Genomic DNA, 15,010 nt, shown 5'->3' with positions numbered 1-15,010 from the left:
TACCATGCAACTACACCCTTGTTTTCAGCAACTAATTTTCTTCTCCTTTTCAGAACTGAGATTCAGTGACAATCTTAACTCTATGTTAATGCACTTTTCATAAAACAGCATAAACATTACCTTTATTTAATATAGGGGATGAGGGACCGAGGACAAGAATTACTGGTTAGAAACCTAAAGTTTGGGACACCCAGGTTTCATCGCCTGCTGTGCTAGAAATCTCTTGAGTGGGTATTTTCACAAGTGTGAAACATGAAACATGTTCCATCCTCACTTCAACAGATATGATGAGAATATATATTATGCACTGGTAAGTGAAAAAAGTCTAGATGAGAACAAGGTATTGTTGACTCCAGCTACTTGATTTAATTGCTAGGGTATGTGCAATTATATTTATATATTTTTATATTTATATAATACAAAGGTGATAACTAAACTCAAAGCAATTAAAAAAAAAAGTGTGTGATTTTAAGCAATCAAAGGAAGAGCAAAAGCACAAAACTGTAACCTCAGAACAATTGGGACTGTGTTTCATTAGCTCATTCACTTGCTGGGCTCCAAAAACACCAGTGCACTGTTTGTCAGTATACAATTGCTACATATATGGCTTTTAAGATTAGCAGCAGTTTGATTTATGTTATAATAGACCTCTAACCTGGATAATTAATTCAGAAACAATATTGTGTTTTGAAATGTCATCCTCTTGATCACTTGCTAGTATAAAAGGTACAACTTGACTTTCTATCCAAGCACCTGTCTCCTTCAGAAGTGAGACGTAATCTTTTCCTTCTTCAGAAAACTGGAAAAAAAAAAATATAGAAGTTTACCAATTGTCTTCAAATTCTTTTGGAATTTCCTTATACTGTCAACTGTAACTCCAGCTTATACTGAAAAGGTATAACCATACCTTGTTCTGAAGATGAATACTCAACCTGCAAAAGAGGCTGAAGGCTCTTAGGCCAGTTGCTTGGTTGCAGCTACCAGAACCTGCATCAGTTGCTTTCAGAATTGAGCCAAGAACCTCCTAAAATATCAAGGTTTACATTTATATTTTCCAGAAAATCCTTTGAAATGTTTCTTTTCTTAACAGCTTTAAACAAAAGTTTAAGAAAACCCAAACACACACACACAAAAAATCCCAACCCCCCAAAACCCAACAGGTACACTTTAAATTACTTTCATTTTGCAGTGCCATAACTGATTTTCAGACTATCCCTTATATGTACATTCCAAAAGTCAGGTGCCTTAAAAATGCTCAACACTAGATCACAAAAATTTTGAGATACCTAAAAATGACAAGCTGGTTAAAATCTGCCATCTATAAACCATTCTGAACTAATACACTTCTAGTTTAGAATATTTGTTTGAAGTACAAATCAAAAGGAAGACCTTTTTATAGAGGGGAAGAGGGGATCATGAATCTTATTTATTTATTCTTGCAGGCCTTTAATTAGACTCAGGCAATGTATGATGTTAAGCACTCTTTTATAAACACTGTTTATGGTAAGGAGAATACTACCTTTGCAGCACTGAGAATTTTCAAAAGTTTCTTCAGTTTCTTTTTAGGAACAGAGAGTAGGCAACTACGATTAACAGGATGAGTCAATAAATATTCAATGTAATCAATTGCTAATTCTGGCTTCGATTCATGTGTTACATGGATACGTACTCGTCGTTCAGATGTTTTAATACTCTAAATAAGAAAGCACAAAACCAGTACAATACTGTTAGTATCTTACTTCACAACTAACTCCAAAGCAGAATAATATGGCATTAAAGAGGCTGCTTCTAGTGAAAAAAAAGAAAAAAAGCATGATGCCTTTATGTAACCTAGCAATTTCTTAATTCTTTGACATATATGCATATGCACACCTTTCTTGCAGTTAGCACGTCAGACAACCAATCACAGGCTAATTCCAAAACATGTCCTACTTGACCCCAGCGACACATGCAGTCTATCAGGGGAGAATATTTGCTTTGGTCAGCTCCATTGTCAATATTTCTGAGTCTGGAGATCACACCACAGCTTAAAAGAAAACAGACAAACAAACAAAAAGTGATGCATTAGCTTTACATTCATAAGTGCAGAAATAATTCAAAGAAAAGCAATCAGTATAATATCAAAAAAGATTCACCAATGGCTCAAAGACATATTTGCACCTCACAAATTTTACTAACTTATCGAATTTGTTTAGCGGATTAATTTATCCAAATGGGCATTTAATACATCAAGTTGTGAAAAATTAACAAATACAGTCAACAAGAGATTACTTGTCATTCATATGTTGGATTTAAAAATAGTACCTGAATGTAGGAATAGCAGCAGGGGGCATAAAGGATGCCAGAATAACCAATGGAGTCATGCAACGCTCATCCTAGGATAAAAAAAGTACACTATATGATGTACATGTACAGGCACACACATGCACACAAAACTAAAGAGAGTACTGAAAAAGTATGATTAAATTATCTCAAATTAAGGATTTCCTTTTTTTCACTAGAAACGGAATTAAAGAAGCTCATAACAAAATGTGGCTTGCAATCTGAAACTCCTGATTTCTATTCTCAGAGGTCAATTATCAATTATCTTATCATTCAGCTTTCTGACAAACTGTCAGAACAACTATCTTGAATAATTATGGCTCCATTAGATTAATAACCATTGCAAAAGAAATAACAGCTCTAGCTTACTTTTTTTTTCCTAGTAGTGGCTAATATTTAATTGCATAATCATGACACCATCTAACTCCTCTCAAGTAACTAGTGCCTTAAGTGAATATTCATTCACATTAGAAATTTATAAAAAAGACTCTGAAGGAAAGGATGCTTATATAACAATGGTGATGTGAAATGCACTGTAAGTCATTACAACACATTATAATACAAGGTCTAGACCATGACATAGTCTCACTCGGGTTATACAGAAACCAATCTATGTGAAAGACTCTTCAAAAATAGTACATCTGTATGTCCAAGCTTCATGAATGCAATCAAATGAAATTATTACCTAAGACATTTGAAGATCTAAAACCTTTTAAAGATGATTTTTAAAAGAACATTTCAAAATATATTTGTAGCTTTTCAGGAAAGAGACATGCTGCTTCAATCTGTAGTCTTTTAGAAACTAAGCCTCTGATGACAGGTCTTTTTAGATCCAAGCTGCTGCTTACTCACTGATATTCCTACAGTGAGTAAGCAGCTTGGATCTAAAAAGACCTGTCAAAGCTGGATACCTTGCCTGCTCACCAGAACCTTTCAGGAGGGATGTTACATCCTCTACTAAAAAAGATTTGGAATGTCTCTGACAACTTCCAAATGCTATCAGGGTAGAAAGACCATTTGGTCTATCTGTGCTGCAGAATATTACGTAACAATGAATTGCTTTCCACTCCCTGATTATCTAAAGCAAACTTGAATGTTCTTAAGTATAACAGCCAGCATAACTCAGTATACTTCAGCATAAAAACCATAAACAAAAAGACGTCCAGTAGATAATCCTTCCAAATGCACTACAGGGTGCAGCAGATACTATTAGCCACTATCAAAAGATAACAACCTGAAGAATAACACTAGAACAATTAAACAGACCAAGGAGACTGAAAACATGAAAGTGACTGATTTTAATTAATTGCTTGTATCAAACCCAAACAATAAATAAGTGCATCAAAAGATTGTTAGAGTAGAATCAACTTAGCAGAAATCAATCACAAGAAAGTGAAAAAGGAGCTTCAGCTGCTACAGCTGACTGTTCCAGCAGCTGGATGACAATAAGAAGTGCTGGTGGTGGAAGCGTTTGGGAGGAGCAGGTAGAAAAACATGTGGCCTGTCACATACACTGAGTATTTATGCTGCAATGGTACATTTTCAGTTACTAATTTCCAGAAGTTCCAAAAACATTCAAAAGAACGGAATCCCACAAAAACATTACAAGGAGAGCAATTTATTGTATAAGTATTTCTATGTTGACTATTTAGATAAAGGTTCATCAGTCAGATATTGCAACTGGAGAATAGCTTCTACCCATTTGTGGCATTCCAAGAAACTTGCTATTGTTTATGGTTTATAGCAACAATGAAAAGGAGTACTTAATGCCATGAAAATAGATAAAAGACATAACACATGAAAGCATCTGAAGAAATACTAAGCACTTACAGGAAAATCTAGGCTTTCTTTACCTTAAATACTTTAAAATATTCAGGAAGTACAGAAGCAAATTTTCTGATAGCATAATCTTTGGCATCTTCATTGTGATCTAGTGCTTTGTGGATACTTCTCCAGAGAATTACAGTAATCTCCAATAAACTTGCCATGCTGGCCGCATCATTTATTGACAACACATTATTCAACACCTGAAATACAAACACTTAGATGTTATTACCTATTATATTCTCAAATATAAATTTAGGTTAAAATAAGGTTTCAAAAAAACCTGAAAAATCCTTCTATTCTTTTCACAAAGGCATAGTGTTTGTTGTAGAATATGAACTCTATGATTCAGTCTTACTCTACATATATAACTTGAGTCATCTTGTGACATTAATTTTTTGAATAATTTAATTGCAAAAACAAACCAATTTATAATTAGTACTAGAATTAGGGAAGTATTCATTTAAAATATGCTTCATATTCCTTCTATCTTATTCTAGCTACTTCACCAAATTTCTGCTATTGCAGGGCATGAAAACACCGTAATGGCAGTTCTCCCCTTCTAATTCCACAGATGCCCAAATGCTTTCCTTTAGATTTCTGTCGTATCATTAACTGCCTATGTCTCCAATTAAGCACCACAGAAAAAAAGTTAGCAGAGCTTATCATAAAGTGGACTTTCTTACACTTGTATTCTCCTTTTCACTTTCATCATCATCGTCATCATGATCACCGTCACTATCACGAAGACTCTCTTTCATTGCTTTCTGGATGCAGGCATTCAAGCAGCGCCGAATAGTAAGCATCAATTTAGCTACATTTAAATATAATAAGAATAAATTAGACATTTACTATTTTTTTAAGAATGTTGCTAGTAAATACTTCTAAGTGTAATGCTGGAAAGCCAGTCTGAAAAAGCAGGCAACAGAACCAGAAATAACTAGGAAAAAAAGAAAAAATTTCCTGGTAAAAGGAAATGGAAAATATGTGAAAATGTTTTATATTCTCAAGTATGAAGAAGAAACTGCAACATTATCATCAGGCTCTAAAATTTTATTGTTAAAAAAGTCTACTAAAAAAACCAAACCACAACTACCACCTTATCAAATCAGGATCAGAGGAAGATCCCACAATGCCTGCATTCATCTGGCATAGCTATTAATTTAATGACCTATGTTCAATAATACATCCCCTACAATGTCAATTCCAATTATTTATAAAAGATGTAGTAGCCTAACCATTGCACTCCTTAATGAGGAGCTCATCTCTAGATAAAAGTGAAAGGGTTATGTCCACTCTGGTGAAAGTATGACTACAGTCAGCATGTATGAAATACATAGTCAGAAAGCATGAAATACACTAGCACATGTTATTTCAAAATTACCTTACCAAGGTAATCAGTCAGGGGGCAACACCTTGGGCATTTTACCCAAGTCACTCCATGCTAACTACTTCGTTTTTACAGTATCAGAACACCCCTGAAACAGAATTTTCCTGATCTAACTTGGTTCAGTAGCACATTTATAAAAGCAGCTATACTCTGTGCAGCACATACCCTTTTCACTGAAAGTTTCTGAAGCTTTTAATAGGAAGGAGGGCTTTTTAGATTTCCTTTGAGCAACTTGAAAATACTACTGATCCACAAATCCCAGATAATCAGATTATCAGACATAAATATTTTTCACCTTCTATAGAATCTTCCACATAAAGATCTCAAATCACTTGAGGCACCAGGGTATTTTATTTCACTATTTCTGCATGATAAATAAATATCAACTCAGATAGTTTTAAGGTACATGTGAGGAGAAAGCGGAAAAGAGAGACCAGATAACAACACCGGCTAGAAAGTATAGTACAGCACCGAAGAGCAGAAATGAAAAGCTTTGGTCTCTTCATTGTTGAAAAAGCTTATGACTGTTGTCAGCAGGGTTCATTGCTGGTGTCAAGAATTTAAAAAACTACAAGCTAATGTTATACTAAAACCAAAAGATCTAGCAACAAAGTACCACTGTTAGAGAAAAAATTTAAAAAGCAATTACGTGGTGTGATATTAGTATTTCCAAAGATTCATAAGGTTTTGTACCTTACCTATATTGGTGGGGGCAGTATATTCATAAGCATATTGATAGAACTTTCTAGCTGCTGCTGAATTCATCTGGATTAGAGTAACACAGCGCTCACACCACACATCCTCAGGTTGGTCAATGGGAAAGAAAGAGTTGAATAGGAGATTCACTATGCGTCGTGACACAGGCTGTGAATCAACTTCAAGACGACTCAGAAGATGCTCCATGGGACAGATTTTCCAGAACTTTTTAAAGCAAGAAAAAGGTAATAAAGGAGTTAAAAAAAAAAGAGGAAAAACCAATCATCTTTATTAAGTGTTGTCCACATCAAAAGTCTCAAGAAATGTAAATAGCATTTACTAGCAAAGCATGAGCATTTTTAATTTTTACCAAAATACCAGCATTTACTTGAGGTCACATATTGCTGCAACAATGCTACTTTACTGTTCTGATGCACCTCTAAATCTCCCGGTATCTCTGACAGATTGGTAAAATTCTAGTTCAAGCAATTCCAGCTCAATATACCTGCAATGCTAATGCAATTCCATAGATATAGGGAAGAATTATTTACTCTACAAGGATTATCACCACAAAACATAATTATTTGTCATTTTGTGCTATGTTTCATATTCTCATCATAGGACAAAGTAAGACCAAGCTACCTAAAAGTATGGTATGCATCCTAAAAACCTGTATAGAACAAGATCCTTTCAAAACCATCCCAAACCATAAGTGCATCCCATCATTAGCAGAGCTCTAGCTTATTTGAACACAGTAATTGAAGGCTATTTTATTCAGAAAGAACAAACAGCTTGTTATGCCAGCAATAATTCTACTCACATTTGTAATTTTTGTGAGAAGATCTTACATTAATTATACTATGCACTTTCAGATTACAAAAAAAACCCAAAACCCCAAAAATAGGGTTTCTTGGCATTGAAAAATGTTATTTTATTCTTGAGTAGAAATATTTGCAGCAGCTAATTACCCCGTGATTTCAAACTATGGGCATCCATACTAGAATTATCATAAAAAGAGGGTCCTTGGAGTAAGCATTAAAGTAATCCGAGGATTTACCAGAGATACATATTACAGTTTTTAAATAAATAGGAAGTTACTGACAAAAACATCTAACATTTACTAAGATTATTTTTTTCTTTTATGTAACCTGATCCTTCCTTTAGAAGATCTAAATCTTTTACTACATAAAATCAAAGCACAGAGTGGAGCCAAGGTATCATTATGCCTCCCATTTATCTTGTCTTCTGAGCATATTTTGGGGAATTTGGAAGGTACTTAAGCGGTGTAATATCAATATATGTCTTTGAGGTCCTGCCATCAAAGCTGGAATGCACACATTTGGGAAGTAGGTAATTCTTGTGTTAGGGATAGATGTGTTCCTTGAGCACTGAAGCCTTAACAATCTGACAAACCAAGTATTTATTTAATTCTCTCCTGAACAACAGAGATACATACCTCTGACTCCACATAGTGTACATGCCTAGCACAAGATAAGCATGTCCTAATAATTAGGCTTAGCAAGAGACAAAAACATGATTAAAATAAAATATAAAGTTGAAATTAGTAAACCATGAACAGCAGAGAGTGGAGAAAGAGCTCAAGGATGCTATAATGCCTAAGGCTGGACAGTATCACCCTAAATAAGAGTACACAGCAGAACACAAAGTTCGTTCAAAATCACTATTAAAAAATACCAAAATCCCGAGGACACGCTCACAAAAGACAAATAGAAATTGTAGAAATAGGTGAATAAAAGCAAAAAAGCAATTTGGTAAAGGCATTAAGCATTTAGAAGGCAAGAGAGTCCTGATTTGAGCTAGCCAGCTGGAAGGAAGTGTGGCTCTACCTACTGCTCTGCCCTAGCATGGCCACGAGAGGGCAGGGAAGACAGAAACATGCTGAGAAAAATATCTGCTGAGTGCTTGTGATACCAGCAGCCACTGAGAAAAAGCTGGCAAGCACAGAGCGGCCACCGGACGTACTAATCATAGAATCATAGAATCATAGAATCATTTTGGTTGGAAAAGACCTTCAAGATCATCAAGTCCAACCATTATCCCAAACTAGTCAAAAATGTGGCGGAAAAGGAGAAGACTGTACTTGGCTCAACTAAAAAGCAAACTTTCCAGCATGCCTATAAAATCTCCAGACACAGTACTATCTCCTATGGTTAATTTTTCCATGAAGAACAGCTACGGAAAGGCTGAAAGCTCACCAGGACTAGTCACAATTTCTTTCTTTATCTATTTTTAAAGATTTTTCACAGACACCATGATTTCAGTAGAATTCACAAAATCACTGGAAAGAAGTACTTCTATACTACTACCTTTAAAATGGACAGAAGTGACTGAGCAACAGAATCCACAAGTCTTAGAATAAACTCACTTATATGCTTAAGTATATGAAGAAGAGAAAACCTGAAATTAAGAGTATTACCACATTAAGCATGTATTTTTTCCTTTTAGGAATAGTGCAGTAGTTTCAAAATGTACTTCTTTTTTAAATAAATGCCTTGATTTTATCTCCTTCTTGCTACTTATCATGTCACTTATCCTACCTTAGCAGCCTTAGTAGCCTTAATTTTCAGCAGCATATCAACAAAAGCCACTCGCACTTTCTCTGAATTGTCATGAAGACTGTGTTTGACTGCAGGCAGGAGCTGTTCCAGTAATGGATGACTTAGTTTGTTGTCCAAAATTATTGGTAGACACTGCAAGAAAAAAAAAGTTTATGCTAAAAAAAAAAAATTAAAGAGTAGACGTGAAAAAAGATGTAGCTAAACATTGTTGAACAGGACCATGACACTTCTAAGGTGAAATTAAGTAGGGACAGAGACTGTGCATGCATATTTTTCTTGTAATATTCTTTAGTGGAAATTGCTACAGTTATTTTAAATGTCCAGTGAACTGTGTTCAGTGAACTCATTTCAGCTGAAGCAGCTTCAGATCTACACTGAGGCCACAGTCTTGCCTTCTACCTGAGGGCACAGCATCAAGTACTTTTTTGTGGTAGCACTACTAGCTCCCTAAACTGCTGATTTCAGATTAAAAATAAGTCTTTTTTTTAAATCAGTTATTTTTAAATCAGCACTTTTAGCTTATCCAGTATAGACCCACATGGAGCTGTAGTGGAGCAAGTGAGTATTAACATGAAGATAGCTCCAACTTAAGGCTGAGTTGACACACAAAATTTTTAAGTGAAAATACATCTTAGGGAGTTCATTTTTCTGTCCAAGCTATTAGTTATCTACCAGATGCCAGAAAGATGCAGATGAACTAATCCTAACATACTGAACAATGCACAGGAAGCTGGCATTCCCAGAGAAACAGTACGTAATTATATTCATCCAAACCTCAGAAACACAAGATGGGGTACAAAATCATAACATAATTGTGCATGTCTTGGGATGGTGTAAAACCAGTGACACGGAAACATACTGGAACCTGCCTGCATACCTTTTCAAGTCTAAGCATAATTTCTAACAGCTAAAATAACTAAATTATCAGGTCCAAACAATGTATATAAGACTGGAAATGCAAAGTGGTTGAGAGTCACAAAGCCAAACAGTCACTAATGTGCGGTTTTTATAAAACATGTACAAAACTTGCCTGTGTTAGGAACTTTACTGCCTAAGTCATTTGCAGAATAAGTAATTTCCTTCACATAAAGTGGCCTATACCAGAAACCTGTGCATCAAGTAAAATGTAAAAATGGCAATTAAGATTTAAAATTTAGAAAAAAAGATTTACTTTAAAAACAGAGCATCGAACATCAGCAGATGTTATATCACACGTCAGCTCTCCAATTAGTTTTTTTAAAAGATCAGCAAGAAGTGTTGGAGGAATCATCTCCCAGTATTTGGAAGTTATCTGAGTAACTCCGAGTATCCCTGTAGAGCGGACAACTGGATGAGGGTCTTCTAAGAGACTCTAAACCAAACAGAAGAATAATGTGAGTATATGTATTATTGTGACTTTACTGCTCTTTGACATTAACCTATCATAAACAAATAGCATTCCATTACCTTTTAATCATTATGCAAATTGTCATACTATGAAAGAACTGTAACATTAATATTCCCTCAAAACATTTTATTATGAAGCAAACTAGGAAATTTAAATCAGAAGCAATATTAAGACAAATATTGGCCAATTTTTTTTTTAATTGGACTTGTGAAATAGTTTTTTTAAAAATAGCTCATATTAAGTCTTGCATCTGTGACTTAAGAATATTTAGACTTCTATTTACATGTGAGTTTACACTGGCCACTGTTTCTGTGCAACAATATAAAAACTTTGAAATTTATTCGATTATGTGATGTTTACATTTTTAAAGACCATACTCAGGATTTCCCAAGCATTTTCTTAATGAAAATACTATGTCCATTCTCACCCATCTAGACTGGTAAAGAGCTTTTTAGGTTGTTATCCCCATTATACTTCATTTCAGAAGCATTTAATGATACAGTACTAAACTTCCAATGAATGCTCACATATTAAAGCTTTCTTTACCAATCCTAGGTTAAGTAAGGATCAAGATCCATTACTCATGCATCTAGCCTTTCAAAAGCATCCTTCATTCACAGATTAATAAATAACAATCCCAAATATTTCGTTTTCAGAGTTGAAAATGGTGCATGTCGTCTGTTGTCAAAATATTATAGAAATTTAAAATATTAGTTTATTTTTGTATCTTCTGCATCACAGGCCTGTATTTACCTATGAACACTATCCAGAAATTCCATAAATTTTAATTGCATCAACAGCTTATTTTTGAGTTAGCTTTGATTAAAGTTTCATTTTTAACATTTTAGTTTCATTAAAACTTACAAAAAGTTCATCAAACTGTTTCTGAATTTCATTGTCCATCTCTTCAGTGTTAAAACTGGGATCACGAACAGGAAAAGCATCAACAAACAAAAATGCTGCATTTGATCGAACTTCTGAGTTTCTGGCCTGTTACAATAAAGGAAAAAATATTTTTTCAATAAGTACAGACTGTTAATATCAAAAGGCATATCCTGTCAAATACTGCTCTCCAAACACTTTCAGCAAGTTAGTGTTTTTAATTAAGTAGATGGAAGAGATGAATTTTTAAATGTATGGAAGAACTTATAGTAACATATGATTTTTTTTTTTACCTTACATTTCTGCCCATTCAGTAAAACCTGAGTTATTAGTACAATCAGATTTCAAAGCATATCAACTTCAGTGACCCTGAAGAGTCACAGTCAGAGCCCTTCTGCTTTCTGTAATGCTGAATAAATTAAAAGCAGTTGGGATTTCACTTGGTCACCTTAAAGCTTCTCTTCATAATAGAAGAATCTTGAATTCAAGCAGACTGAATTAATTAAATTACCTGTCAAGAGACAGGTGATTTAATTGAAAAGCTCAAGCCTATTTCTTCAAGAAAACAGTATTTAAAAACTAAGTACCAGCAAGCCTGGAGAGTATCTTATCAAACAGAAACATATTCAGTTCTGCATCCATGCACATAAGTAATAGGACCATGTTCTGAGCTCCAGGCAGCTCATCAAAAATCTAAGGCAAGCCTCATAACCCTCAGACGTTTTACCATTTGTAATAGTTTTCAGTGTGTTACACTACACATTTCGCTGGTTGTAGAGCCCCAAATGTAAAGAAAAATGAAAAAAGTGTATATTTAGACACTCAGTCACTGAAAAATAATTGGCCCTGTGGACTTTTAAAGGATAGAAAAAGAGAGCAGGCAATGAAATGAAGGTGAAATTCAAGGCATCTGAGGTAGAAAACTGAAATCTAACCATCAGACTACATTTTATTTATCAAAGACAGCAGTGCAATGATAAGAGCCTGTGCTGACTTCTCTTGGAAGGAAGGGGGAAGGAAGAATTTTGCTTATATTTTCATTCCAAGTTAAAACAAACAAATGTGTATATATATATGAGACTATATATATATATATATACAGTGTAATAAAACAAGCAAAGTTGGCTTAATTTTAACAGCAAGATAAGAGACAGTTCAGGGAACCTCCTGACTATTCTAATCATCCAATTTTCTCCTTTCCTTGTCATACGAGACATTCAGATCAAAGGCAGGGAAAAGAAAAATGCGGATAACCATGCAATATTTAGAACTAAATAAGCTAATGGCAAATAAAAAGAGAAAAAACACAAAAGAAATGAGCAACAATTACTTCATTTACAATTTATTTCGTATTTCCCTTCTAGACACATCCTCATATGGTGGGTCACATCTCTGGGTAGAACCAAAAAATTCCAACTTCTTTGAGCCAACAAAATTAATAGCAATTCTAAATTTAATACTACGAAGGCAAATAAAGCCCATATATACACTCTCTAGTTAGGGACTTCTGTTTTACTTTATTTTATTTAACATGGATAATACAAACAGACTAAAAGTGAAAAGATGATAATTCTTAATACAAGCCTATAAAGCTGTAGAAAATCCTTTAACTTTGAGCTTGTCTATATTGAAGAATTAATGCATAACAAGCTAATATGTGAATTCAGGGTGAAATAGTTCTTCTGCACTAATATTTCATGTGAAAATTAATTCAAGTATGGTTTTGTGCAATAACCTAGACCTTGTCTACCATGGTCATTCCAGAAAGTTGAATTTCATAAACTTTCTAAGTGTACACTGAATTCCATTAAGCTCACTTTAATTCTGAACTGAGTACCCACAGTTTAAACTCCTGGCTTTAATTAATTGGAATTTATCCCAAATATATTTGCATATTCAAGCTCATAATAGAGTAAATGTCTTCACAGAGGTAAAACCTAGGACTTCAAATTCATATCCTATTTTATTCCACACTGACTTTTCCATGCAAGAGGCACCTGCAGTTATTTAAATGACTAATGTTTCTTTACCTTTATGCTTGTACTACTCTGAGGAACTTTCAGAACCTTTTTAAAGAATATTTTAATGTTTTTGTTCAGTTCACTTTCAGCGCTTTCTTTTAAGTTTCAACTGGTCTTACAGGTCCTGAAATTCACTTCCAATAATTTAAACACTGTTTTTCCCCAGTAAAAGTTATTTTAAAAGTGTGGGATGTTAAAAAAAACCCAACCAAACACACCACTTTAAAGGAATCACTTCTTTCAACAGCTTGAATTCCTGGAGGAGTGGTTCTTGACTTTTTGAGCTTGATAAGAAATAGCTTAATCACTACTTATCTCACAATAAATATCCATATTTTTATATTTATATAGCTTCTTATACTAATAACCAATCACTGCACAACTATCTCTGCTATGTTTGCATGAGACTTACTTTTCATAATAAAGACATGAAAAAAGATGAAGAAGTTACATACAGGCTTATATTATAAAAACTTAAAGTTGCATAAAGGCTTATAAAATATGTGTAGGTAAAAGCCACAAAGGAAGCTTGTGGGATCTAAGTATTTGCAAAACAAGCAATTTAAGAAGAAACAGAGAACTATGCATTACAAATATGCATTCTCAGTTTTAAGATTTCAGAGATAAAATCAAGTAGTTCTAGCATGAATAGTTCTAGAATCCTTTGTATTCTTACAACTGAAGTATTTTTCCTTTCTGCAAGAAGGAGGGGTAAAGACATCCTTCTATGAGTTCCCTTTCTGTTTTGTAATCAGTGTTCTAGAACAAGATTTGTTCTTCACTATATTAAATTAGTGATTTGTACCCTGGCTAAAATAGGAGCATCAAACTGGTTATCTAAAATTAAACTGACATTCCAAGCTTTGGAGCATAATCCATGCCAGTAAGGACAATTATAAGCTTCCCTTCTTAGTTCTGTATCTTAAACTACTGGTGATTCTGAGTCACAGCAACAGTTATCTTAAAAATGCCAAATACTTCAGCAGTACTATATGAAAAAGAAAAATTAACTACACAGAAGTCGCACAGCAAGACAGTGGCCTATCCAAAAATAAATTGCCAAATTTTGACCTTCAGTCACATATTTCCTTTCACCAATTACAAATATGGTACTGAATCATTTGGAATTCAGAATCTTTCCTTGCACTGAATCATTACCTGATTCATATAATTGCTGCATTCAATTTTTTTACAATCCTCACTTTATCATTCTGAAATCTATGTTCACAACAGTTGGACCATTTTGCTGCATTAAAACAAATTCTTCATGACCTATTTGATACATCTGTTAATGTCTAAGCTTAAAGTGCTTAACTACATATATGGAAGTTGTCAAGATAAAAATGAAACAAAATAAACCCAAAACCAAAAACCAACAAAAAAACCCCCCAACCAAACAAACAAAAAAACACCCCACAAAGTTCCTAAAATTGTTCTAGCAATGGAATCATTAGTGATGTGAAAATTATGAATAGCAGCTGTTAAAAATCTGAACCGCTTCTGGAATCAGGAATTTCTCCCACTGTCTTGTTGCAAATCAATAATTAACCTTTTTTCCTCAAGCCAAACCTTTCTGTTACATTTCTCCAAACATATCTATGCAGATTTAATAAGGTTTGACAGAATGTTCCTCTGAAGTACTCTAAACTTAGAGTTGAGTCCTGGGCTTTGGAAAGTGAAATACTAGCCTCCATTTACGGATAGCAACTCCCTTAAGAATGGAATACCATGTTTTGCTAACCACTATGAAATTGTTTCTGAGACACTAGTCAGGAATTTTGCTATGCTATAAAAAATATTCTCTTTAGAGACAGAAATGTAGAAATTAAAGCAAGCCATGCTTTGTAGCTATTATTCTCTTGCACTGAGAACATATATGTTTTATCCAGAAGGATCTTTGTTTATATTA

The 15,010-nt window shown here is 34.1% G+C and overlaps 1 protein-coding gene across 1 annotated transcript in view; it reads right to left on the bottom strand.

Annotated features, from left to right (window-relative positions):
• The window catches only part of NCAPG2 (non-SMC condensin II complex subunit G2), a 56,989-nt gene that overhangs the window by 21,195 nt on the left and 20,784 nt on the right, over positions 1-15,010 (bottom strand). Inside the window, exons 11-21 of the mRNA XM_052806676.1 lie at positions 11,063-11,188; positions 9,983-10,162; positions 8,791-8,943; positions 6,235-6,457; positions 4,833-4,960; positions 4,176-4,349; positions 2,305-2,375; positions 1,873-2,026; positions 1,520-1,693; positions 908-1,024; positions 656-799 (exon numbers count right to left, since the gene is read on the bottom strand). Coding sequence (XP_052662636.1) covers positions 656-799; positions 908-1,024; positions 1,520-1,693; positions 1,873-2,026; positions 2,305-2,375; positions 4,176-4,349; positions 4,833-4,960; positions 6,235-6,457; positions 8,791-8,943; positions 9,983-10,162; positions 11,063-11,188 — 1,644 coding nt within the window. The remainder of the gene's footprint in view (positions 1-655; positions 800-907; positions 1,025-1,519; positions 1,694-1,872; positions 2,027-2,304; positions 2,376-4,175; positions 4,350-4,832; positions 4,961-6,234; positions 6,458-8,790; positions 8,944-9,982; positions 10,163-11,062; positions 11,189-15,010) is intronic.

Source organism: Harpia harpyja, chromosome 1, assembly GCF_026419915.1.
Source record: "Harpia harpyja isolate bHarHar1 chromosome 1, bHarHar1 primary haplotype, whole genome shotgun sequence".
Lineage (NCBI taxonomy): Eukaryota > Metazoa > Chordata > Aves > Accipitriformes > Accipitridae > Harpia > Harpia harpyja.
Note: the sequence above shows the minus strand (reverse complement) of the source record. Positions and strands in the feature narration are given on the sequence as shown.